Source organism: Aricia agestis, chromosome 19 (assembly GCF_905147365.1).
Source record: "Aricia agestis chromosome 19, ilAriAges1.1, whole genome shotgun sequence".
In the NCBI taxonomy this organism is placed as follows: domain Eukaryota; kingdom Metazoa; phylum Arthropoda; class Insecta; order Lepidoptera; family Lycaenidae; genus Aricia; species Aricia agestis.
In genome coordinates this window covers 10,859,357-10,886,126 of record NC_056424.1, presented here as the reverse complement: position 1 = coordinate 10,886,126, position 26,770 = coordinate 10,859,357, and the positions used below count along the sequence as shown (strand labels likewise).

The following is a 26,770-nucleotide window of genomic DNA, read 5'->3' as shown; positions in this document are numbered from 1 at the left end:
ATTCATGATTGACGGAATTGACTGTCGCTTGTATGATCGTTTAATAGCTATATCCACACTGTGCACTTTCATCTTCAATTTTCGTCATCAACTTTCATATTGGCGCATTCAATAATAATTGAATGTGTCAAGGCACGCAACGACAATATTGTCATTTTTGAAGTTTTAGATACGGTCAGAGAGCATGCGTCACGGGCATGCCTCACGTTCGCTGTTGACTGCGCTATAACGCATTCCCTTGATGAACAAAAAAAGGCACCGTGTGGACAAAGCTATAGGATGCCTATGATTTTGCAGAATCGAACAACTGATCTTTCATGAACTCAGCATATTTTTAGCTTCAAGATGATGTTTACATTTGAATATCATCGCAGCTGGAAGCGTGGGTAAACGTGTTAAAAAAAATAAGGCTGTTTACTGGTTTTCTAGTCGAAACCGAAATGGAAAATTCGGCCTGAAAAACACCGAAACCGAACCTGCACAATAAACTATTAACTATATTATAGTGTGAAATTCGTTTGTAGCCGCAGTAGAAATGCGAACAATAGAAACACTAACATTTCCTTTTTCGAAGTTTGTACCGTAGGAATAATTAATCCTTTCTATAGTGGCCATGCTAGGCATGCAGAGTTTAATACAGTATCTAAATCCTTACTATAATATTCTTAATGCGAAAGTGTGTCTGTCTGTCTGTCTGTTACCTCTTTACGCCCAAACCGCTGAACCGATTTTGCTGAAAGGCATGGAGATACTTTGAGTCCTGGGAAAGGACAAAGTATACTTTTTATCCCGGAATTGTCATCTTGTGTAAATACTTAAGTTTATGCAGTAATTTTTAAATCTGTGGTTCGGCACAGCCAAAAAAGACTTAAATCTAAAACCGAAAATTCTGTCAGAAACTAGCCGATACCGAAACTTCAGTCGGTCTCTAGTAAAACTTTACATGTTGTTTACCCTTTCACGCAAGCTTTGCGTGGTTAAAAATATATTTAAATTGAGTTCTATTTTAGGGTTTGCGTGTTGATAAAGAATTGTTTGTCATGGTAAACACTTGAACTATTTTTGCATTGGGCATTCCCTGCAGCTCTTCTGATGTTGCAAGTGTCCATGGGCGGTGGTAGTTGCTTTCCATCAGGTGACCCGTTTGCTTGTTTGCACCCTTATTTTATATTAAAAAAATATATCACCTTACCAGTAATATATTTTTATGTATATGATACGATTCAAGGGTTGCCATCCGTCCGGATTTCCCCGGATTTGTCTTAGTTTGAAGGGCGTCCGGGGTGCGTCCGGTCGGTTTTTTGAAAAGCGTCCAGGTGAAATCCAAACACTTTTGATGAGAGAAATTTAACTTTTAAGTCATGCAGTAAAAGACTTGAGTTAGTCACATTTTTACAAATTCTTGTTAGAAAAGCAAAAATTGGCAAGAAGTTATCGTAAATACTGTTTAAGAGGTGTCCGGGGAAATAACCACATTTTGGCCAAATGTCCGGGAATTTTGTCGTGCCTGACCGGCGAAGGGAATTTGGATGATGGCAACCCTAGTCATACGATGCAAGTTCTGCTTGTCTTCATCTGGCATGTTAGAAAAGTCACACGTCAATACGTTAACACTCGCAAGTCGCAAGGGGATTTCCTAGTGATTATCAACTCGAGTACCTAACTCGAGTTAACTCGAGTTGGGCGTAACTCGAACCCACTCGAGTTGTATTCTCTCTGACTCGAGTTCGTAAACCGCCAAAAATACATAAATAAATGATTCTATTTCAAACAATAATTTTCTTTTTTACTTACATTATTGTAAATAAATAACATAAAAAAATTAAAGAATTGAAACAGATAAAAAAAACATTTGTCAGTTCCATTTTTTTAACTATTGCGAGATTATAATTAAAAATTGCGAATCTGAGGGAATAAACTGGTAAAAATTCAAAAAAGCATTCATCCTTAACTCGAGTTCAACCCGAGTTACGTGAATTTTAACTTAGGTTAAATCGAGTTTTGTTTTTTCCGAGTTAGCACATCACTAGCATTTCCCAATCTTATAATAACAATCTAATTTTATCACATTAAAGACAAGGAAACTTGCTGGAAAAAATATTACGTGACTCGCTAAAATTTTCCCTAAAGTATTTCTTTAAATTCGGGTGGATTTCACTGAGAGGACGGCAGATTGATTTTGTATCTTGCGAGAGAAACTCAACTTGAATGTCGTGTAATATCAGCTAGCTCACTTTTACAGTCAATCAAGTTTTAAAACTTTTACTTGTAACCAAAATTTGTTCGACGTTTGACAACGTTTCTTTCAGTATTCTGATATGACGTTTGCAACATTTTGATCCGATTATTTAGTGTGTGTGCTAGTAACGCCCTCTGCTCCAACCTTTGCGTAATATTCCCTATTGTCTAATGATGATGAATATTTGTACCATTTGAATTATCTATTCAAGGACAACAATTCATATCTTAAGGGCAATAAGGGTAAAGTGTAAAAACCGTGATCAGTAGAAATTTTTTATCAACCTGTATACTTACCTACGACTTTGCGTCAATCTGTATTCATGCACCTTACTTCCACAAGCTACTATTCTGTTGCAGATGGCCCGCTACAAGAAGACGGGGTTCATGGACGAGGACGCCGGCAGCATCAGCTCCATACAGCTGAACGAGGGGGTGCGCTCCGGGGGCACGCACATACGGTACCACATGGTGAGCGGATTAGATTATATATTATTATATTATATTGGTGTCAGGGAAGTTGCGAATGCGTTTTTTTTTCAAATTAATTCGGATACGGATGCTGATTTTAAGAGGCTCACATCCGCAGGCGCGGATGCGGATTTGTACAAAAGATTTAAGTGTAATGTGTGATGTGTTTGTTTAACCTACCAAACCAGGTACAGGTAAAAATAACACAGTAATATTTAAACATTTTATCTTTTCTTTATTTAATTATGAAGTAGTGAGTGAATTACTATTGCTGCATAATATCTTATGTATATGTATAAAATTCTCGTGTCACAATGTTAGTTACCACTTACCGTACACCTCCTAAACGGCTTGACTAATTTTTACCAAATTTTATGCATATTCACTAGGTCTGAGAATCGGCTACTGGGTACTTTTTATATTGATAAGCGCATTTGTTGAATAAATAATAGTAAATTTTATACGTGGGGGAGCTATGCTTCGGCACGAATGGGCCGGCTCGACCGGAGAAATACCACTCACAGAAAACCGGCGTGAAACAGCGCTTGCGCTGTGTTTCGCCGAGTGAGTGGGTTTACCGGAGGCCCAATCCCCTACCCTATTCCCTTCCCTACCCTACCCTATTCCCTTCCCTCCCTTCCCCTATCCTCCCCTATTCCCTCTTAAAAGGCCGGCAACGCACTTGCAGCTCTTCTGATGCTGCGAGTGTCCATGGGCGACGGAAGTCCCTTTCCATCAGGTGACCCGTTTGCTCGTTTGCCCCCTTATTTCATAAAAAAAAATACCATTAATGTTTGTGCAACGGTTGCCATGGTGCCATAATATTATACTTATTTCATCACTTTAATAAAATAATATGGGCGAAATACTTTATATGGCAAAACAACGTTGCCGGGACAGCTAGTTTTGATTTAAAAAAAGAAAGCTATGAATCCTGATTCCTCCAACTTTGCGCTAAAATAATATACGCCTTGCATAAAGCTACTAGCAATGGTTAGTTTGTTAATGATTTTGCTGATTTGAAGATTTTGTAAAGAACGAAGATGAATAAATATTATCCCGTTATGGGATACAAATACCAAAGCAAAAAAAGATATTCAGTATTCTTTAAACTTTGGATAGACTGACCATAGTATCTAGACTCTGGATTGACTAGCCATAGACTTACCGCAAGTTGCAGTGGGGACCGACTGTTGCTCTAGAGCCGTCGCGTTGAAGTCGCACACGACTGCAACACCAACACGACCGCATCATGCAGTCGACCTTTCGACATTACCTAATACCTTTGTTGTTCGACCGCACGCGGTGGAAACTGCAGGTCACCGTGCCGCAACCGTCAACACCGACTGCAAGATGCGATTAGAATGGTCAACACGATCGAGAGCCGTCGAGATGCATCTAAGTGTCTAAGCACACTAGGCCGAAGTTACGCGGCGTAAATTCCGCATGATTACGTTCGCAATGTCCGCATACAAAATACGGACGGAACGCGACGGAATAGTGTGTCATCGGTAATCTAAAATTAAAAATACATTGCGGGCGTAATCATGCGGAATTTACGCCGCGTAACTTCGGCCTAGTGTGTTTAGACACTTAGGCCTGTATAAATAGTCAGTAGGTACTCAAGATGCATCTCGGTCTCAAGACACGGTTCAGGCTCTGTGATTGGTTGGCTGTCAAAATTTGGACCAATCACAGAGCCGAACCGCGTCTTGAGACCGGGTCGCATCTTAAGTACTGACTATTTATACCGGCCTAAATGTAGTAGGTAAATAAAGTTCAGTTCTGATTGGCTCATATAAAAATGCATCGCATTGCATAATTGCCTCGTCACGTTGCTACATGGTCTCCCTGGTCTGATCCTAGGACTGAAATATATAAGGTAGTATGACGTCACCGTGGAAATATACTAAAGAACAATGGTACTAAACGTTCGGACAAACAGCTGGCGCTAACGAGGCGAGCGTGTTCCGCACCGCTCACGACAAACATACTATATTAATCCGCAAACATATTAGCGCCATCGAGTTTTGAGGCCCACTAGCCAGCCTGGGTATAGACTATAGAGTGAAGAGATAATTCCATCTCGAGGACAGAAAAGTGGCCAATAAAGATCATCAATGAGGGTTGTCGATATTATACATTTGCCACTTACTATGTCTACTGCCCACTTTGACAACAAATCATTTTTAGCGCTCCCCATTGTTTCAATTTAAAATGCGTCCAGATGAAATGAAATTACAAATCGCCCCCCAAGCCTCTACACAACACTCCCATTTTTTTCTGGGTCCCACACCGCCCCCTTTAGATCTTCAGCTCGCCCTCTTTGGAAATGGCTGCGATAGACCCTACGGCTCCATAGCGTCATTTGTTCCTCATTAAGAGTGATACTCGTAGGCTGTAGTAGTGGTGTTAAAGAAAGCAAAGACGTGATCAGTAGAAATCTTTTATCAACTAACTTAACTCCGTCTTATGTTGCTGACTGCTTATCTTCATTATCAAACTCTCTCCCTACTGTAGCGCCACTTCTTGGCGGCGGTCGGTTCTTGAATTATTATTTAATTAAGTTTGCTGGACAGTTTGCACTTTACACCCTCGTAAGAGATGGATCCCCTTACCTCTATCTTTCTTAAGCTTCCATTATTTGGCAAAACATCGTGGCTCCTCTTTCGTAAATATACAAAAAACAAGGTCGGCTAAATTAAGTTATATAATCTTTATAACATAATAACAAATCAGAAAACAGACACATTATGAATAATATACAGTAAGCCATCTTTATACAAAACCCAAATCACACGCAGACACTTGTAAGCCTGACTCTGTCCCATGATATAAACAAATCCATTGCAATTAAGCCATTTTCAGGCCATTACATCTGATATGAACTGGTTTCTTAGAAAGGAAAATATATAAGAAACTGCCACAGGAACCTGGTTCATATCTGATTTTTTGTGACTACTTGAATCGATCCATTGCCAAAGTGCCATCTTTAGATGGCCGAACAATGCAGTTCAACGTCACGCGTGTAAAATCTACACTACGCGAGAAATAGCCCGCTCTTTTATTAGTGTAAACTGTAGAGTTCACGTGTTTCAAACTTTTATTGTACGTTTCTTTATTTTTTTGTTTATTTTTTAAATACAACTTAAATCTGTCATCACAGGAGACCTTCGATAGATAAGTAACTAACGTTACATAGTAGTAATTTCTTTGTTGAACAAGTTTCTTAACATCACAGCTAAGTTACTCTACTGTATAGACAATCCGAGGCACGTGGCGACAGTGTCGCCGGCCGCTATCGATTTATCCCCCCTCCACCCCCCTCCTCCCTCACCACTTCCCCCAGAGACCTTGGCCCTCGTGAAAATTTCGCACTGAAAGCATATTTTCATGATTTGCCTTCATTACATTGTCCTTTTATTTTGCAAGTGATTTTTAAGATGGTCATGTCATAAATGGTAGGCGTGTGGGACTAATATATATATATATATATATATATATATATATATATATATATATATATATATATATATATATATATATATATATATATATATATATATATATATATATATACATATATATATATATAGGTTAAACCTTGAGCTATGACTAGGGTTACCAGGGTTAATTTTAACCCAAACTTGTAAGTAAAAGTTAACATTAGGTTTATTTCGTTGTTTCTCTCGCGCTTATGAAAAAGGCATAAGAATTAAGAACTACTTTAATTCAGACTAGTGCGGGTAGACCTAAAGATGATATTAGATATGATAGTCAACACTGTAGTAAAATTATTATTGAATGAGAATTAGGCCGACCGCATACACACGTTTCACACACGTTTTCCGTATGCGATTTCGGATGCGGAAATCCGAATGCATGGAATCAGTACAATATACAATAACTACCGGACACGTTCGTTTTTCTACGTACGGAACAAATTCCGCACATACGTTTTAGGCTGGCCTCACACAGCCGGAATTTCATAATCGTAAATTCATATTCTTACAGATCGATCTATGAAATTCATAATCTGAAAAAATCAGAATGTGTGTGGAGCGTACTGACATTGTATGGTATTCCAGTCTTTCTGAATTAATAATATGAATGTCCGATTATGAAATTCCGGCTGTGTGAGGCCAGCCTTAACGTTTGGTTAGTCTCACGGAATTCAGAATACGAAAATTCGGAAATCGAAAACGGAAAACGTGATTTTGCCATAAGAAGAAAAGTATGTCAGCAACAACGCCTATTTTATTGTCAATTCTATGACGTTTAGGAATACAATGTCAGTTGCTCGTGCTAAGACAGTAATATATTATGCAAATACACACGTTAGCATTATAATAGTATGCTAAAGTAGGCCTGTAGTAGAGTAGATAATAATTTAATATGTCCACTATATCGCTATATCTGCGTCATTTCCGTATTTGAATCATTTACAACAGCCCAAGGGACGAACAACATGCAACAATGTATTTTTATCGCTATGGAAATAAAAAATAAAATAAAACTATATTTAAATCATATTGTATAGCGGGCTCCACATTTGCGGTGCAAAAGCCCGCGAAGGCCGCGAACCGCGTGTGTGGAGGGTTTCGCGCCTTCGCGTTCGCGCTTCGCGGCTTTCCCCGTCCGGTGTCACCTGTGTCGTAGATACACGATACTGACATGACCTCCGTCCGCCATCATACACCGATGCTGATGATGATGCATTAGCTTGTAGTGGGCCAGCATGGTCCAATTGTGATTTGTGAAGAGGCGCCTTTAGGTTAAGCGAATCCTAGCTATATCTTTGACATAACTATAAGTATTATAAAATGCGAATATGCACTTAACTTGAGATGTTACTTGTGACTTGTTCTGTTGTCTTTGGCGGTACAACTAGCACCACAGTCTTGCCATATCAAAAACATGATCAGCTTTCTTTCTGACCATTGACTATATTATGTAGTTCGTTCCGCGTTGTAAGTCCATACTCTGTCCATACTCCGCGAACCTTGATGTTTTTTGTAGGGACTTAAAGTTACTTTAAGTTCTAGGAAAGATATTTAAAAGCTTTTATGGCCGTAAATATACTAATTTATGAGCAAGGCTAATAAAGACATTTGTCGCATCGTATCCAATGTCCTCTGTTTTTGTCTGCCATGTTTTCGCCATGCCAAACCCCATTGTATATATTTATTAGCTGTGTAAATTAACTTTAAAACTACCTTATAGTTGAAGCCTGCTCAGTTGCGCTGAATGTCGTGTACCGCGTAAGAACCGTACATTTTTCCGGGATAAGAACTAACCTTTGTCCTTTTCCGGTACTCAAAGTAGCATTACTTTTATCGAAATCGGTTCAGCGGCTTAATCGTAACATACAGACAGGTAGACAGACTAACAGACAGACACACTTTCGTATTACAATATTAGTATGGATCGGATGGGATTATCTCTAAAACATATGCCATTAATCACTATAATATAATATGAGCCAAGTGCTACGATGATTCAAAACCATGACCTTGTGTCGAGACCACGAGTGCTATTCGCGTAAAAACGTTATCAGCTCATAAAGTTGTAACATCATTTTTATCTTGTTTTTTAATTATAATTTTAATTGAAAACAAGATAATATCTCGGAGTGTCAGCATGTCAATAAAATGTTGTAAATAAGCATTAAAGATGCTTCCTCATCAGGAGCATTCGCTGTAATGTAGCATTATAGATTCGACTTCAAAGTCGAATCTATAATGCTACAGTTGCAATGTATAATGTAATGCTTGAGCATTACATAGCAAGTTGACTTTACTGTCACGTAGCATTGATGTTACAAGTTGTATCAACTATCAACATATTACACATTGTATGATTACAGGGTGCGCATTGTAATGCTCGGTTCTCCTCCCTCCCTGATGTAATGCTTGACTCTGTAACGTTACATTACAAGCGAATGCTCCCGGTGAGGGAGCACCTTAAAATAATGTCAATGATACATTCGTGATGTCAAAATAGTTACTTATGACTGGCCGCACGACGTTTTCAGTATTCGATTTTTGAATTCGTTTTCCGTATTCGGAATTCCGTGAGACTAAGGCAAACTTTCGTTTTTTTACGCGCGGACGCGGCTTGCACTTAAAACGTACGTGCGGTATTCGTTCCGTACGGAGAAAAACGAATGTATTTCCGAATACGGAAAACGAATTCAGAAGTCACAAACGGAAAACGTATGTATGTGGCCAGACTCAATCAGTGAATGCAGTGAACGCCGCTGATGCTTCAATCAATTTTGTCATTTACGCTTTAAGATGACTCTAGTCTGTAGACTTAATATCCATACCAATATTATTAATGCGAAAATGTGTCAAGCTATTTTGCTCTATGAGTATATAGGATATAATATAGGAAAGGACATAGGATAATTTTATCCTGAAAAAATGTACGGTTCACGCGAGATAAAATATGATTTTGGCGCGTTGGTAGCAACTATGTAGTTGGACATAAATATACTTACTGTATAAAGTATGAGAAATATTCATTAATTGTGAATAATTATGATTAATAAATAATAAGGTATAAATTAACATTTCTATTAATTATAACATCTAATTATTTATAGTAATTATAACTTACACGCTTATTTATCCCGATAAATAAATAATATAATTATTATGTAGGTACATAGTTACATCCGTAGTGCAAAGTACAATCCCTACAAGAACTAACATCGCCATCTTGTAATGTAAAGGTCTACAAAGGAGAAAATAGAATATCAAAAAATATCTTTGCATGTTTCACACACAGAATCAGCCGTTATAAGGAAAAGAAAGAATCAAAATATTTTATTCCAATCACCCCGGTATTGCTAGAGTCAATTTCTGTTCTCACTTTTTGCCCTCAGATCCTGGTAGACCCATAAGTATGTCACTTAAATATCAATTATTTTTCATGATTCCATTTTAAAATGTCTTTCATGCGTCAAAAAAAAATTGAAACGTCAACCGCCGCTACGCTTTTGACATTTCAATTACCTACGTGTTACTACAATCGCCGCGCCTCGTTTCAGTGTGACCTGACCCTTAATTTCACGCATATGAAATACAACTTCAGCTGCGCACGCGCCTGTAATATATCGCAGTTAGTTAAGAGCGGCACCCGAAAGCGTGCGTGCCAGCTGATCGTCCGCCATATTAAATCCGACTTCCAAATAGGTTTTATGTTCGGCTGTGGATTTTCAAGTGTCAGTGTGGAGGATGTATAGCAAATAATCTTTGCCTAAGCGTAAATCGAATTTAAAAAAATAAAGTGTTCGAAATTCAAAAGTGTTCGGAATTCAAAATGTCTTCGTCGCCCGATACTCCATCTTCGGATACTCCATCTCCTTCGTCGGAGCCAGTGAACAAATTCAACTGGATGAAGCACGCGCAGAACGCGAGGAATTCCAGAAATAACCCCTTCGTGAAAGCGCGGCCATCTTTGACCAGAGAGAGTTCAACTTCGGAATTGTTTTCGCGGGAGAATTCGAGCGCGGACTTCTTTCAGGCGAATTCCAGATTGAATCTTTTCGAGACATCACCGAAACCCGAAACAGCGGGCTTTTCTAAGGTAAATGGGCTTTATATAGAAAATTTATGGAATATAATTGGACTCTGATAAGCATTTGTGCAAAATAACGCATTGAGTTATGATTTATGAATGCAGTTCATATGTTCTTTAGATCATTTAGAACAAGACTGGATTCATAAGTCAACAATTTTTTGTGGTTTATGGACGCTTCACACCACGACAGTCTGGCCCCGTGCTAAGTACCTAAAGGACTTGTGTTACAGGTACCAGACAACGGACATATATTTAATACTTTTATACTATACATATATTTAAGATTTTTATTATATTATACACATATTTAATACACATCCAGACCCGGGAACATTCAAACTTTTTGTTCCGTCGGCGGGATTCGAACCCGCTACCCCCGGCTAGAACTACCAACGCGCTCACCACTGAGCCACAGAGGTCGTCTGAGGCTTAATACAATGCATGACTTTTTTGACGACCTCAGTGGCTCAGTGGTGAGCGCGTTTAATGGTTTCTCAAGTAGTTCTATTGTTGATGTATTAAAACATTAGGTGGCAAACTAGGGTATTTAAACCATAAAGTTAATATACCTAGCGGAATAGAGAAACAAAAGCCTGAGCAAGGGAGATGTCACTATCAGTAACACTGCGTGGTAAAAAGAGACGTGTGATACATGACAGCAGCACTCTTTTTTTGACGTCCAGTTGGCACTTATCGGCTTGTTGACTATTTAAATTCAATCATGCTTGTGTAAGTGTATACGTACACATATTTTTACACAGAGATGAAACCAATTTCGGTTTCGTTTAACAGCTCGAGATTGTTGCTCTATTCCGCTAGGTATATTAACTTAATGATTTAAACATTACATTTGATTATAATATATTTGTAGACGTTTGTTTTTCTAACTCAAACCAATAATAAAATGATTACTATTTACTGTATACCTACATGTTTGTGACTGTTGTTAGGTGTTATTATAATCATGTAGTGAACTGATTATAATATTGTTATTTATTATAATTGTCACAAACTAGTTGTTACTATAAAGTTCAGAGGTGTTTTTACTCTATCTCAAAATCTTATTCTGAACTAGACGCTTCCCACTGCTTCGTTCGCTACGGGAACCGTACACTTTTATAGCATGAGAACAATCTAATGAATTTGTCCAGAAATAAAACTATGTCTGCACTTTCGTAATAATCCGTTCAATGGTTTGCGCGTTAAGACTGTACCACATTTAAATTGAAGTAGTGTTTTTTCCTCAATGTTTCTAAAATTTGTCATTGTATAAAATCAAATATTAGCTAAATCGTTCTAACAGATTTACGTTTGTTTAAAAGTTATAATTTTTTTATAGTAATAATTCAAATCAAAAATTCTAAATAAAAATACTGCAACCTTGAAACTGAACCTATATTATAGTTGTTATAATATAATACCAGAATACCAATGTGGTAGATAGAGGTAATACGTGGTAGAGCCATGCTTCGGCACGAATAGGCCGGCTCGACCGGTGAAATACCACGGGCTCGCAGAAAGCCGGCGTGAAACAGCGCTTGCGCTGTGTTTCGCTGAGTGAGTGAGTTTACCGGAGGCCCAATCCCCTACCCTATTCCCTTCCCTACCTTCCCCTATTCCCTTCCCTTCCCTACCCTCCCCTATTTCCCTATTCCCTCTTAAAAGGCCGGCAACGCACTTGCAGCTCTTCTGATGCTGCGAGTGTCCATGGGCGACGGAAGTTGCTTACCATCAGGTGACCCGTTTGCTCGTTTGCCCCTTTACTTCATTAAAAAAAAACCAAACTAAAGTCGTAACTAAAATACGTAAGAGTCTTCAGTTGTATACGGATACCACGTGGTCTACGGTCTACGCCACCCCGTAGACGCCTACGGGGTGGCTACGGGGTGGCTACGCGCTACGAAAGCCTACAAAATTCTCGTAGAACGAAAACTTTAGTTTTTAACTCCGATTCCCAAGGATAATAGGAATATTATGTTCGATTTCTTCATGATATTCAGTCTGTCAGTTTGTTACTTATTCATACAAAAACTACTTAACGCATTTTTACTCACTTAGCTTTGGTATGAGTTGGCAGCTGTAGTTTGGGCTGTGGACCGCATAATATTTAATGTACATTTTAGTACAGAAAAGTACGATATTCAAGTAACATAAAATTTAAAAACCAAGTATTATGTTTAATTAAAGATCTAGTTCTGATTTGTTTCACCTTGTATAGGCGACAAATATTTTCACATCAATATTAAAAATAGTAAGTAACATATTAATATAGATTATATACTTAGTAATATAGTATACGACATAGACGGCATATTTGCTGGCAACTGAACGACAATAAATAATAGCGATTTTATGAACCAATAACGTTTTAGTGTCCATAAAATATTAATATTACAAGCTAGAAATAATTTTAACGGCCATTATTGATAATTGCGTGTTGTTATTATAGTAACCGAGTCAGTTTTTAGTTTTTGTACTAGACAGAGGGCCTAGACAAGCGGCAAGCGATTATCGTAAACGCCAACGCCACAAAATGCACAATAGACATAACTACCAGTAGTTCGACTGCAAAGAAACGGACAGGTTTCAATATCTGTCAAATTCGTCGGGTTTCACTAGGATTATGAACGGAATATGCCTCGCGCTGGCTGATATAATTTATTTTTAAATATTTAAAATAAAGATTTCAAAATTGGATTTTGACAATTTTAATCGCATGTATCAAAACACAAACAACAATACGACCAAAGAGGAACACGTCCATCGAATATGTCATTTTTTTAAATTCGTAGGTAACAAGTTAACAACCCTAGCGACGATTTTCGTCATAATACGTCAAATTTAAAATTTTCAACATCAGTTCTAAGTCGGCATACTCTATCATTCTGTCTACTCTGACATTAGTATTCTGTATTCGCTAGGGAAGCGATGACTTAATATGTCAAATCGCATACATTTTGAGCGTTTACGATAATCGCTTGCCACTTGTCTACTAGGGCAGTAAGGAATGGTCTTGTGACACGTATTTTCATACCAGATTTGCCCGCGGCTTCGCACACGTTAAGAAGTATTATTATCAATTAGGTATCAAAAGTCTCACCCCGATCGGTTTAAAATTGACAAAGTTTCATACGAACATTTCATCCCCTATTTTGTCCCCTTCGGGATAGAATTGATCAAAATCCTTTCTAAGCAGATGCCTACGTCTTTACATCTACCTGCATTCCCAGCCCGATCCGTCCACTGGTTTGGGATGTGCGTTGATAGATCACTATGTCAGTCAGTCAGTCACTTTTGAGTTATATATACAGGTTGTAACAAAAATAATTATAAAATCGGCCAAGTGCGAGTCGGACTCGCGCACGAAGGGTTCCGTACCGTTATAGAGCGAAAATAAGAAAAAAATGTGTTTCTTGTATGGCAGCCCCCCCTTAATTATTAATTTTATTCTAATTTTATTATTTAATATTAAAGTACACAATATTGAATATTTTGTGAAAATTTTAAGTGTCTATATGTTGCCATTATGGAACTTATTTCAGAAGTCTAGCTATAGCGGTTCTTTACAGCCTGCAGACAGACAGACAGACGGACAGATATCGAAGTCTCAGTAATAGGCTCCCGTTTTTACCCTTTGGGTACAGAAAACTAAAAGTGATAATACATTAGGGTGTGTACGTGTTCCTTCTAGAGAGTTCACTGTGAAAGTAGCAGCGCTAAAAGACCAAATTTTTTTCACTTTTGTATGGGGAAACTCGTGGCCCCTGCCCATACAAAAGTGAAAAAAAATCGTCTTTCAGAGCTGGTACTTTCACAGTGAACTCTCTACAAGGAACACGTACACACCCTAAAGTATTATCACTTATTTTTGTTACACCCTGTATATTTAGATGACATCCAAAACTCCGTTGCGCCAAAATTCATTTATCGCGTGGGATTTTCCGATGACGGTGGTGATGAAAAGTATCGCCTGTCCTCTCCCGTCTTCCAAATTATGTCTATGACACCAAAATCCCTCTACATCAGTTCAGCCGTTTAAGCGCGAAGAATTAATGATAGCTTCCACACCGGTTTCGGTGACGGTGGCCGGTTTCAATTGAAACCAGGCAGGAGTAATTTTATAGTGCCCAAGTGTGTGCGCAGTACACAAGAGCACTCTCTATTCCTTTAAATCTCATAACCCAGTGGGATGGAAGACCGACACGACTGGCGAGAGGTCAGGCGCAGGACCGACTTTTTACATGCCCATCCGACGCATGGATCATCTCACTTGTCAGACAATCAGGTGATCAGCCTGCATTGTCCTAACCAAACTTGGAAATAACATTTTTCCAACGCGGGAATCGAACCCACGACCACGACGAAAAACAGTATGGTAGTCAAGAGCCGCGCTCTATACCACTAGACCACGGAGGCGTCTAGTGGTATAGAGAATTAACAGACTGATAAACAGGTATTTCGCATTCGCAAAACAAAACCTTCGCATATTTTATTAGTAAGGATAATTTTCAACTTCTGAACATTATAAGTGTTCTTTTCTGAGATAAGTAGCTTATTTCAGCGCTTCCATACATTAACTCTAACTGTGCTGAATTTCACATTCCTCCATATGCACAATTCTTTAAAAGATTGTCTTCTTTTTTATAACGTACATAACCTTCGACCTTTTTAGAAGTCGGTAAAAAATAAATATTTTACTTGCAACAATTAAATAATACAATTTTTCACACATGATTCACTGCTTGACGCGAATCAGTAGATTAAAACGTAACTAACTATGACTGAGCAGTCAGGAGTCAGGACATAATATTATAATAGAACTATTCAAAGTGACTATAAAATAAATATGATTGACCATTCAAACCTTTAGCTATCGGACATAGAGCAAGAAAAACAGTATGGTAGTTTTTGTTCAATTTTTTGCTATTTCCAACATTGGGACTGTAATTGTTCGATAGCTTATAATTTGAGCAACTCCTATTGACTAATCATGGTGACTATATGAATAATATGAATATACGTTTTTTTGGCTAGATGTATAAAATGTTGCTACGCTCAACTTCCAAATGTTATCAAATTAGAATCTAGATGACGTATTCGTTGCGCCAAAATTTGTTTATCGCGTGGGAACCGTACATATTTTATCTGGGAAAAAAGTATCCTATATCGTTTCCGGGGACTCAAAGTATTTCCATAACAAATTTCAAAAAATTCGGCTCCATCAGACAGACAGGCACATTTTCGCACTTATAATATTATTAAGGATAATTATTTACTTCCTGATACTTTATTATGTGAGAAAACATAAAAATATGCTATTTATTATAATGTTTTCGCTATTAGGCCTGTGTGAGTCCTGTCCTTACGCGGTACGCTTATTATTTTGATGTTTTGAGTTACAAGTTCATACAGCTACAATGTTTTTTAATTTCACATTTTAGTGGTGCCTTTGTTTACATCTACAAATGCTACAACTAAGTATTTTTTTTTTGTCTTTTTTTTTTAGTTAACTTACTGATGTATTTGGTCTGTGGGATAGTTATGGTAGTGATCCGTTCCATATTAATGTGGTCATTGGTTGACAATGGGATAAGTGGTATTCTGTGATCGAACCCATCCGCAGCCAGCCGTCAGCTAAAATCGGCGATGGTCCTCGTGAGTGCTATTATTATTATTATAAGTCATATTATTATCAGTACCGTACATAATAAAATCGTAGGAAAGTCAAAACTAATTGTTTAATATTTTTTTTAAAATAACACTTGGATCTACAATCGATATCAAAGCCAAAATTACAGTTTTTAGAATTTTTGTTTGTTTGTCTGTATGTATGGCCGGGCTAAACCAAAAAGCACTGCATGGATTTTCGTCAAATTTTGTGTGAATTACTAAGAGGCCGGTTAACCGATTAGTGCGTAGGAGTCCTTAGTCTCAAGAAGGGCCATAAAAAAGTTTCTGTTGCGGCAAAAAGTTGCGGTTACTGTGCAAAAAGCGAATTTCAATGCCTGGAAATTGCGAGCAACATCTGCCGGGCTAGTACGGCCACCATGTGGACATAAACTTAAGGTGCCGTTCCGATCTTTACCGCGGCTAATCGCGACCGACAAAAATGCAATTAAAATGCCAATTTATAACAGACTATAATATATGTCATAGAGTAGGATATTATTTGAATTTTTAGGACTATAGTTTGTCATAAAGTGGCATTTTAATTGAATCTTTCCGAACGAAAAAAGATCGGAACCTATCTCCACAGCTTGTCTATACTTTCGAATTTCTACTGGTGGCCGTGCTAGTCGGGCTGGTTGTAAGAGCTAAAAATATACGTGATTTTGTTTAAAATATAGTCAAATATCAATCTGTCTGTCGGTCTTCACGCCCAAACCGCTGAATCGATTATGCTGAAGTTTGGTATAGAGACTCTTTGAGTCCCTCTTTTTATCCCGGAAAAGTGTACGGTTTAGCGGGTTTAGGCGATAGACGAATTTTGGTGCAACGGAGTTGCAGGCGTCATCTAGTTATTTATACTTTCAAAACTTAATATTAATAAAATAAGTTTTTTTCTTGGCAGCGATATGCCTCTACATGGGAAGATAACGTACTAGTTCCGTTCCCATCCTACGTTTTGATAAGGCTAAACAAAGAGTTGTACTGTCGTCATCAGGCCATCTGGGACATACAATTACAAACAGACATCTGTATCGCGTTAACTATATTATATGTAACATGGTGCAGCATTTGCAACCGCTTTGTTTATAGACTGCTACAATAAGTATAGGGGAAGGTGAGGTAAAATGATCCCCTTAAGGGAAAAATCTTAAGTATGGCTATAGTTGAAGGAAAAATTGCAATATTTATATGGCTGGATGTAGTGAATTTATCAAACTTCGTGATAGCATACTTATTTTTTATCATATGTACGTACTTTTTTTGTACTAGAGGTTTTTGTAAAAGTTTAACTAAAGGATCATTTTATACACCCCTATGTATAAAATGATCCCTTGAGTTGGGGTAAAATAATCCCAGAGATAATATTTATTATTGATAACCAATTTAAGCATATAAGTTAGAAACGCGCATCTTTTAGTTTATTAGCAAGTTTTTTAGGCTTCGGTAGCCAAAGGATAAAAAGGGGAGCAAATTTATTAAGATCTTGCTGTCTGTCGGTTTATCGGTCCGTCTCAAGGCAAAACACGATAGTTGTGACTTCTGAAATCGATATATTTGATAATATATTTGTTCTTTAATAATAAAATTAAAATAAAATAACAATTTCATCAAAAGAAAAATATTCGCCAATTTCTACTTTATATCCAGGGATCATTTTATACACACAAATAGGGATCATTTCACCCCATATACCAAATTCCAAGAAATCGATCAAAACACAACCATCAAATACCACGTGGGGTGATCTTAAATTGTTTAAATATTAGGTAACTGCTAATAATACCCTATAACATTTTAACATTTAAATAAACACGAATTCGTAAAAAGTTATGAAAGTCTAAAAACAGGCTTAATTTAGATCAGAGCGACACTTTAAAAAAAATTAAATAAAATTTCGCCAAGCGCTCTGATCGCCATGATACTATAAGTGGCAACTGGCAGGGTTATGGACAACCCGTTTCACGTGCATTTGGAAAGATGCCTCTGGTTTAATCTGATTTAAGGGGAGGGATCATTTGACCCGTAGGGATCGTTTTACCTCACATTTCCCTAATATTAACAACTTATTATATTTACAACTTATTATAATAATTTCTTATTTACAATATTGTAATTTGTAGTACGGCGAAAAGTTAAGTTTTAGTTGTATATTATGCCTATGTCTTACGATAAAATTCGGTACATTCGGTATTGTAGTTTTAATAAATATACTTCAACAAAAAATATCTCTCTTTATCTCTCTTTATATCTCTATTTATAATATTGATAGGGTTAGATAGTGTTGTTTTTAAGTTATAGCTAGCAACAGTAAAAATAAGTATATCTTAAGATGATAATAATATTGTTATTATGAGCGTAAGAGCTCATCATAAGATATAGTTTGTTTTGAATGGGAACTCTAAAATTGTAACTAACCGCCTGTTCGTGATCCAGCTTGAGATCAGGGACCAAAATTATAATAAAGCTTCACATTTTTGTCACCAGAAAGTTTTTTTTTATAAAATAAGGGCGTGCAAACGAGCAAACGTGTCACCTGATGAGGAAACAACTTCCGTCGCCCATAGACACTCGCAGCATCAGAAGAGCTGCTGGTGGAAGTCTGGAAGCTGGAGCTGGCAGCTGGCATCAATAGCAATGGCATTTTTAATGATGATAATAAAAAAAACATGTTTCACTTTTACACTCGCTTGGCAAAGAGCCGTCTTATCGCGTCTGACGACGGTGCTGCAATTGACTGTTCAATGTTTACGGCGCCATAAAATTCACGGTCAAGTTTAAGGCGAAGAAGAGAAAACTGTTTCAACAGATAAATAGCGCTTTACATTTACTTCATATACACTGTACAGGCCGTATAGGCCGTGGCCAAGGGGCGGCAGCGTCCTAGAGAGGGCGCAGGCGGCATCTTTTTTTTTTTAAATGAAATAAGGAGGCAAACGAGCAAACGGGTCACCTGATGGAAAGATAGACACTCGCAGCATCAGAAGAGCTGCAGGTGCGTTGCCGGCCTTAGAGTATAGGGTAATAGGGGAGGGTAGGGATGGGAAGGGAAGGGAATAGGGGAGGGTATGGGATTGGGCCTTCGGTAAACTCACTCACTCGACGAAACATAGCGCAAGCGCTGTTTCACGTCGGTTTTCTGTGAGAACGTGGTATTTCTCCGGTCGAGCGGGCCGGCTCGTGCCGAAGCTTGGCTCTCCCACGTCTAAATCGTCATCGTTGTAGGGGCGGTAGAATCTGCATAAAATACATAACCTCTCGTTCTTCTTGCCTGGCTAGTATCTACTCGAACCGGTGGTAGGTACCATAGACTCCAATTCGCTGGTGATGCGTAAAGCATTTCCCATGTATTAAAAGCACCATAGTCTCGAGTCTCGACGTTGAGAAAGGATTTTTTTAATTCCTCTGAATAAAATTATTTGATTTTATTTGATAACCGTACATGTTGCCATTACCAGGGCGTGTCGTTCATCGGCTGGCACTCGCGCACGCGGCTGGAGCGGGCGCTGCTGGTGACGACCGCGTGCCTGGTGGTCGCGGTCACCGTGACGGTGGCCGTGCTGCTCACCGTGCGCGCCCCGCCCTACATCCCAGTGCCACCGTGCTACCAGCCTGAACCCAAAGGTATATGGGCTTTAAACGGTCTAATGTTATCCCATCAAAAACATTCTGTAAAAAAACCAAGTCTCGCAAGTCGCAACTCAGTTTTTATACCGTAAAAATTTATGAGATCCATGCAATACCAAGTCGGTTAATTTATTCAGTCCCTACCTAGGGGACCTTCTGTCTCAAGTTAGTACGTAAGTTATTATCATATCAATATTAAAAATCTTTTACATTTTAAATAAATAGATTGACTTGGACATCGCATGAAAATTGAAAACACAATGTATCTTACAATTTATACATTATTATTATATTATTAGATTGTTTAGTATATTGCGCTAAATAAGACACTAAACACTAGCTAGATATCTCTCTACCGACGATAAACCGGAGATATTGATGGTACAGGTACAATTATTAATAAACCGCAAATGTAACTTTGTAATCCTATACATTTATATGGGATTACAAAGTTATTTACGAAGTTAGTGTATCTAGAAAACTGGACAGAAATTTTAAAATATTTGAATTTTTCCTTGATTTAGACCCTAAACACTAATTATATTCTAAATTGGAAGGTTCTATGTCTGCTAGAAGTGCCTTAGACTTTTGGTGATCGGTCAGTCAGTCAGTCAGTCAGTCAGTCAGTGACAAAATTAAGAAACTTTAACAAGTTACAGCTCTTAAACTACTCTTTCAAATTGAATAAAATTTTAAATATACCGTGTTTATACAATGCTTGCTTAACAACTGAAAATTCAGGCTTGTTGGTTTATCCACAACGAAGTTATAGGGGGACAAAATGAGCCTGAATTGGTTCGAGAAAAGTATGGTACGGCCGTGCCGCTTTTTTGCTCGACTTGGAGGGGGCACTGCCGTGCCCCTGATGGAGTAAACAGTTGACCTGGGAAAAATTGAGGATTTTTTTAATAAAATAAGGGGGCAAAAGAGCAAACGGGTCATCTGTTGAAAAGCAACTGCCGTCGCTCATGGACAGTAGTAAGATTAGAGCTGCAGGTGCGTTGCCGGCGTTTTAAAACGGAATACGCTCTCTTCTTGAAGGTTAGCAGGTCGTATTTGTCCGACCAATATACTGCTGGTGAAAATTCATTCCAGAGTTTTTCAATTGCCCTACGAATTAACCGTGGAAAATTTGTGAATTCTCTTAGTCCTAACTCCTAATGCCCAACGGCAAATCGATGGTCCATAATAAATGTCAATATTAAGAACAAATGCACGCTTTATCTATATTTATGAGTTGATGCAAAAATCTAAGCGGATTAAGCGCTACACTTGTACTATTATTATCCATTCTGTGGCGCAACTAAGTTTTGCTCTTAAAATTGTAGTTGTATTTCATGAGACGTCTACTATACACATACAAAATAAAGAGAAGTTAAACTAAGCGCCGCAACATTTTACGGTCAAATAAAAATAAATTGTTCGTTTCGTAATCGATAATTTCTGCCTGGCGTCTGTGGCGAATTGGCTAACCTCATGATAAAACTATTCCTCTCCCTTTCTGTCTATGAATTTAAAATGATCGCCAGCGAATTCTCAGTTTGGCGAACTGATTATCTATTTAACATCAGCTCGAATTAGACCAAATTTGGGTTACGACTTTCATTCCAGCGACTGACTCTAGATTTTGTGTTTAGGCCCTTTTAGGCCCTAGGGCCTAGGCCAAAAAAACTTTCATTTTTTTTTTAGTAAGGTTTCTACCTTTAGGGACAGTCTTTGAAGGCTATTACTCACTATGTTGGATAGTTAGAAGATCCAAAGATAAGTAAGGAGTAGACAACAACGTAATCGTAAAGGTGCCTCTTTACAATGGACCATGTTGGTCTACTACAAACCATCGCCATTGAGTAGACGGGTTATGGTGTATGATGGCGGACGATGTCCAGGCGTGGCGCGCAATGGCGTGTAGCTACTATTTGCATAGTGTGTAATTACTATTTTGACACCATGGGGTCTTCTAGTCATGGCTGGTCTGCTCCTAAGCACACAATAATTCTACCCGTACATTCTTGTTCGTTCTAGAACATTCCGACGTTTGCCTGACCGGGTCCTGTATCTACACGGCGAGCGAGGTGATCAGAGCGCTGGACGAGAGCCAGGACCCCTGCAACGACTTCTACGAGTTCGCCTGCGGGGGCTGGATCAAGAACAACCCCATACCAGAGGGGAAGTCCAACTGGGGGATCTTCAGCAAGATTGAGCTGCAGAACCAGCTCATCATTAGATATGCTTTGGGTGAGTTTCGGTGTGGAATAAAGAGTTCAATTCAAAGTTAACGGAAACCAGCTGGCTATGCAAGTATAATTTTAATATTAGTAGAGTATTTTCGCAATGGGGATTGTCCATTTTTTTTTAATATTGCTCATTACAAAAACATTTCGAGGAATAAGGTCAGTGATCGTTTTTCTGTATATAAACGAAAAAAATACCCATTAGTTACTTAGGTATATTTTTGAACAAATATGTTTAACCTTAGTTTGACCTTCAATGGCGTTAAATTAGCAATAAATTCGACCAACATTACGTTTCGAACTTTTGGTAAGCTTCTCGTATCAGCTTTTACATAATGAGAACTTATATTTGACGAACCAGCCATTAAAAATAAGATTGAAAGGAAATTTAAAACACTGCAGAGATCTATTGGCCGCCGATGATGACGTCAGAGCGAAACTTTAAAAATTTATTGAGAAAAAACTAGCCAATGAATTTCAAAACTATTTAATTTATATTCTTAAAATACCCTATTTTAACGAAAAAAAAAATTAAAAAGTACATGTGATTTTTTTTGGACAATGCCCATTAATGCTTCTTATTACCAAATCCTTCATAAAGCAGTGGGACGGATAAACCGACCATCCTCCTTATCCGAGGAGCCACCTAGACCTTATCACTGATCTGCAGCGACTGCAGCCTTGTCTTAGGCAAACTGTAAAATCGCATTTATTTTTTACACTACACGAGAATCAACATATCCTAGCCATCCACTAATAGATCACAGATATACACATTTTGTATCAGTCCTGAGCCAGTAGCCCTGAGCTACTTGTAGTGGCAAATTCCAGCCAATCGTGATAGCAACCGCCAACCGAACAAACTCTAGTCAAGTGAAGGATATTTTCTATTTCAGACAATATTTACATTTGACGTAGCACGCCGTGCTCTCTGAGAGTGTTTACATAATATCACTACACGATATACAATACACATAGTCGGTCGCTAATATCTTGTCGATCTGTGCATACTATGTTATAAATTATGAGTATAAGTATCCATATACTTTCTTAATATTATAAATGCGAAAGTGTGTCTGTCTGTCTTTCGTCTCTATCTCCTCTCCACTCCCAAACCGCTGAACCGATTTTGCTGAAAGATATGGAGATGTCCTTTCTCGGGACTTTGAGTCCTGAGAAAGGATATTGCATGCTTTTTTCCGAAAAAAGCATGGTTCCCGCGCGATATATTAGCGAATTCTAGCACAACGGAGTTGCAAGCGTCATAGAGTTTTTATATATAAATGTCATACGCTACATAAGAAAGCCACATTGCTCCCTTGCATTGCGTCGACGCGCGACAACACAACGCACTTGACAGTTTCAGCAAAGCGCGTTAAGAGGAGTCCACACCGCCCTTTTTTCCATAAAAACGTTGTCCCCTGTTTCCTCCCTGGATAATGCTAGTAGAGTTATCATTTTTTTCCTGAATATCTACGGCCACTAATACAATGTCCCTATGTTTTCTTTTTTTTCATAATTTAATTATTAAATAAGATATGAACGTTCAAAAACCCAAAAAATGACCAGATTTTCCGCTGTGTTCAAACATCCAGAAAACAGATTTGGCTAGATTATACAAAAAAAACATAGGAACACAGCTCAAGCCTTTCTTTAATCTTTATTAATGAAAAAAAATACTTAAATCGGTTAAGTTTTGGAGAAGGAATCAGGGGACAACGAATCGTTGATTTTCTGCAGTTGTCTCTATCGCGTTCTGCGGTATAGGCTTGATGTAAGGGAGACAGCTATAGATATTACACGTATTTTTTCTATTTCCCTAGCCCCTGATGTATTCTCTTAACTCTCATACTTCATCTCCTGTCCATCTTTTGTCTATCATTTATTTATTTAACATTTATTGTACACAAGAAACTTATTTTAAAACAATTGACATGGAAAGACGACACAAAGGAAAGAAAGCTTCATTTATCATTTATGATATTAATTTGCTCAAAAACATAGTTACATGGGTTGTTACAATTATTGTTACAGTGCTGCATGTTTTGCTATGACAATAGCGTGCGAAATTGAAAAAAAAAAAACATAGTTTTCAAAATATCGCTTTATAATCACCATTATTAAAAAATATTATCTCCGGCGTCACTAGTAAGCAGATCCTTAGTGTGTTTACATTATGGACGTAATATGATAAACCTTGTCTTAACGCCAGTCACAACGGAGCAATGCGTCCTCGCTCTAAATTGGCGAATGGAACGACAAATTAATTACATACTTAATCCCTAATTGACGACACAATAATATAACATATCCCTAAATTCTATATTGCTGGAATTGTTTATTTTTAATTGGCCTTAATGGAGAGGTTAATAAAATTACTCAGGAAATACAAAGTTGAGTTCACATTCAAAATACATACAGAAATTCACGAATTCACGTGCTATACACATATTATGGCCATTAAGATGCGCGGTGAAGACAATAAATATCTTATTTTTTATTTCTCAAAGCCTAAATAATAGGTAAATTGAGATTACGTCTTATAATATTCCTCTCTTACCTAATAAGGAGTTAATTCTCTCTGAATATATATGTGGTATATCATAATATGACGTACACGGAACGCAAAAGTACCAAATAAGTAGATACAATAAAATACGTCATAATTAGATCATCATCTTAGGTACGGGTAACGCCTATGAGCAAGGCCACGTAACACGTTGCCATTGTTGCATTGAGGTGCGTTGTCAAAGCGTCGAGATTTTTACATACATAATTTATGATATAATGCTACTTGTATGACACATTGTAGCGTTGTGTCGTCGCCCGTCGGACGCGTTGTTTTGACGCAACGACAACCACAATGCATGGCCTGCCTGCCAAGCATACGCCAACGAGATATCTCACTCTACATGTCTTCTCGATGTTTGATGGTTTGTCTCTTCATCTCTATTGACCCTAGCATAATCAACATTTTTTCTCGCGTAGATCTGTCATCGAAATAACATATTATTATAGAGTTTTGTCGAGATAATGTCGACATTTGCGCTTGCGCTGTGTTTCGCCGAGTGAGTGAGTTTACCGGAGGCCCAATCCCCTACCCTATTCCCTTTCCTACCCATCCCTACCCTCCCCTATTATATATATTAGCCTATTCCCTCTAAAAGGCCGGCAACGCATCTGTAGCTCTTCTGATGCTGCGAGTGTCCATGGGCGACGGAAGTTGCTTTCCATCAGGTGACCCGTTTGCCACCATGAGACGAATAGTTTTTAATTATCTCGAGAGTGTGATATCTCGTTGGCGTATGCTAGGCAGGCTGGCCACAGTGCCTGGGCGTGCGAATGAGCAACTTATACTATAATATTATTATGACTTTTTTTCTGCTAATAGTCATCGAAAATGATATTGCCAAGCTATTAGCAAGGTATCGAAAGATCGCAACTATAAAAAAGTAACATTAAAGTACCTTCGTATTTTATTATTGTGCAAATTAGTTATACTCATAGTGTCTTATTAACTGATACATTTAATGATATTCATATACGTATAACTATTGCTTATGGTCTCATTTTATACTATTTAAACAAACGAACTTTGCTTTTCATCTCTAAGGCATGATCAAAGATCATCAATGTAGGAATCATTTTAATTGTAGTCAATTATAATAATATATTATGGTGTTTCGTTCCAAGATATTATTTGTATAATTTGTATAAAAATTATGTTGTAGTTAATTAAGATATCTGACCAAATTAAACTTAATGTATTTTACGTTTTTGATGGGTCTATGAACAGTTGGAACTTGGGACGGAAAAATATTACTTATGTGATTGTAATTATGATTGATATTTCGTCTTTCGATATATTTATTCAGTTTTGCCTATTGCCTAAATTGTATAGTATAATTTATATTATAATATAAATGATATGTTATAAAAACCTATGTTCAGGTACTATAGTACCTGAACATAGGTTTTGTTATTCAAATAGTTTACAAATGAACTCTGCTTATCGTTCGCGAATTATTCTTGATCTATTTTAGCATGGCATGAGGCACTTCTAACCTAAATCGACGCAGATGGCCAATATTAAATAGTATACATTTGTGCTACATACTGAACAAGTGTAATAAGGGCCCGATTCTCGAACTTTGAACGTCACTTCGATTGCAGGCCGTCGCAGCGAAGATCGGGGCCCTTAGAAGACACATACAGATTTTATTTGAACTATTGTGTAATATAAGACTAATATTCTAAAGAAGAAAGTTTTATTAATTCTTTCTAACACTCTCATCGATTTAGCAGTTTCATAGTAAGTATCGAAACTGCTAAATCGATTTTGATGATATTAAATAGACTACAGGCCATTTAGCCGAAACTTTTTCGTTTTGGCTTCGTAAAAGAATCGCCGATCAAAATGTATGGAATTGACATAAGACGATTTGAACGTCAACGTCATATTAACGAACGCTTATGTCAATTCCATACATTTTCATCGGCGATTCTATAACGAAGCGAAAACGAAAAGATTTTGGCTCACCCCCCTGGAAAGATACTCCAAAGATTTTTCGTACTCTACTTTTTTTTTTTATGAAATAAGGGGGCAAACGAGCAAACGGGTCACCTGATGGAAAGCAACTTCCGTCGCCTATGGACACTCGCAGCATCAGAAGAGCTGCAGGTGCGTTGCCGGCCTTTTAGAGGGAATAGGGTAATAGGGGAGGGTAGGGATTGGAAGGGAAGGGAATAGGGGAGGATAGGGACGGGAATCGGGCCTCCGGTAAACTCACTCACACAGCGAAACACAGCGCAAGCGCTGTTTCACGCCGGTTTTCTGTGAGAACGTGGTATTTCTCCGGTCGAGCCGGCCCATTCGTGCCGAAGCATGGCTCTCCCACGTATACTGGCTGTTTTTCTACGTTTTTCTTCAAGTTCAAGTATATTTTGCA

The 26,770-nt window shown here is 37.9% G+C and overlaps 1 protein-coding gene across 3 annotated transcripts in view; it reads left to right on the top strand.

Moving 5' to 3' along the window:
• The window catches only part of LOC121736549 (endothelin-converting enzyme homolog), a 50,240-nt gene that overhangs the window by 11,593 nt on the left and 11,877 nt on the right, over positions 1-26,770 (top strand). Inside the window, exons 2-4 of one of the 3 annotated variants that reach the window (XM_042127825.1) lie at positions 2,599-2,709; positions 19,422-19,587; positions 21,613-21,825. In XM_042127825.1, coding sequence (XP_041983759.1) covers positions 2,599-2,709; positions 19,422-19,587; positions 21,613-21,825 — 490 coding nt within the window. Of the gene's footprint in view, positions 1-2,598; positions 2,710-9,852; positions 10,303-15,883; positions 15,952-19,421; positions 19,588-21,612; positions 21,826-26,770 lie in introns of those variants that run through there. The other 2 variants (XM_042127824.1, XM_042127826.1) reach the window with 2 other exon arrangements.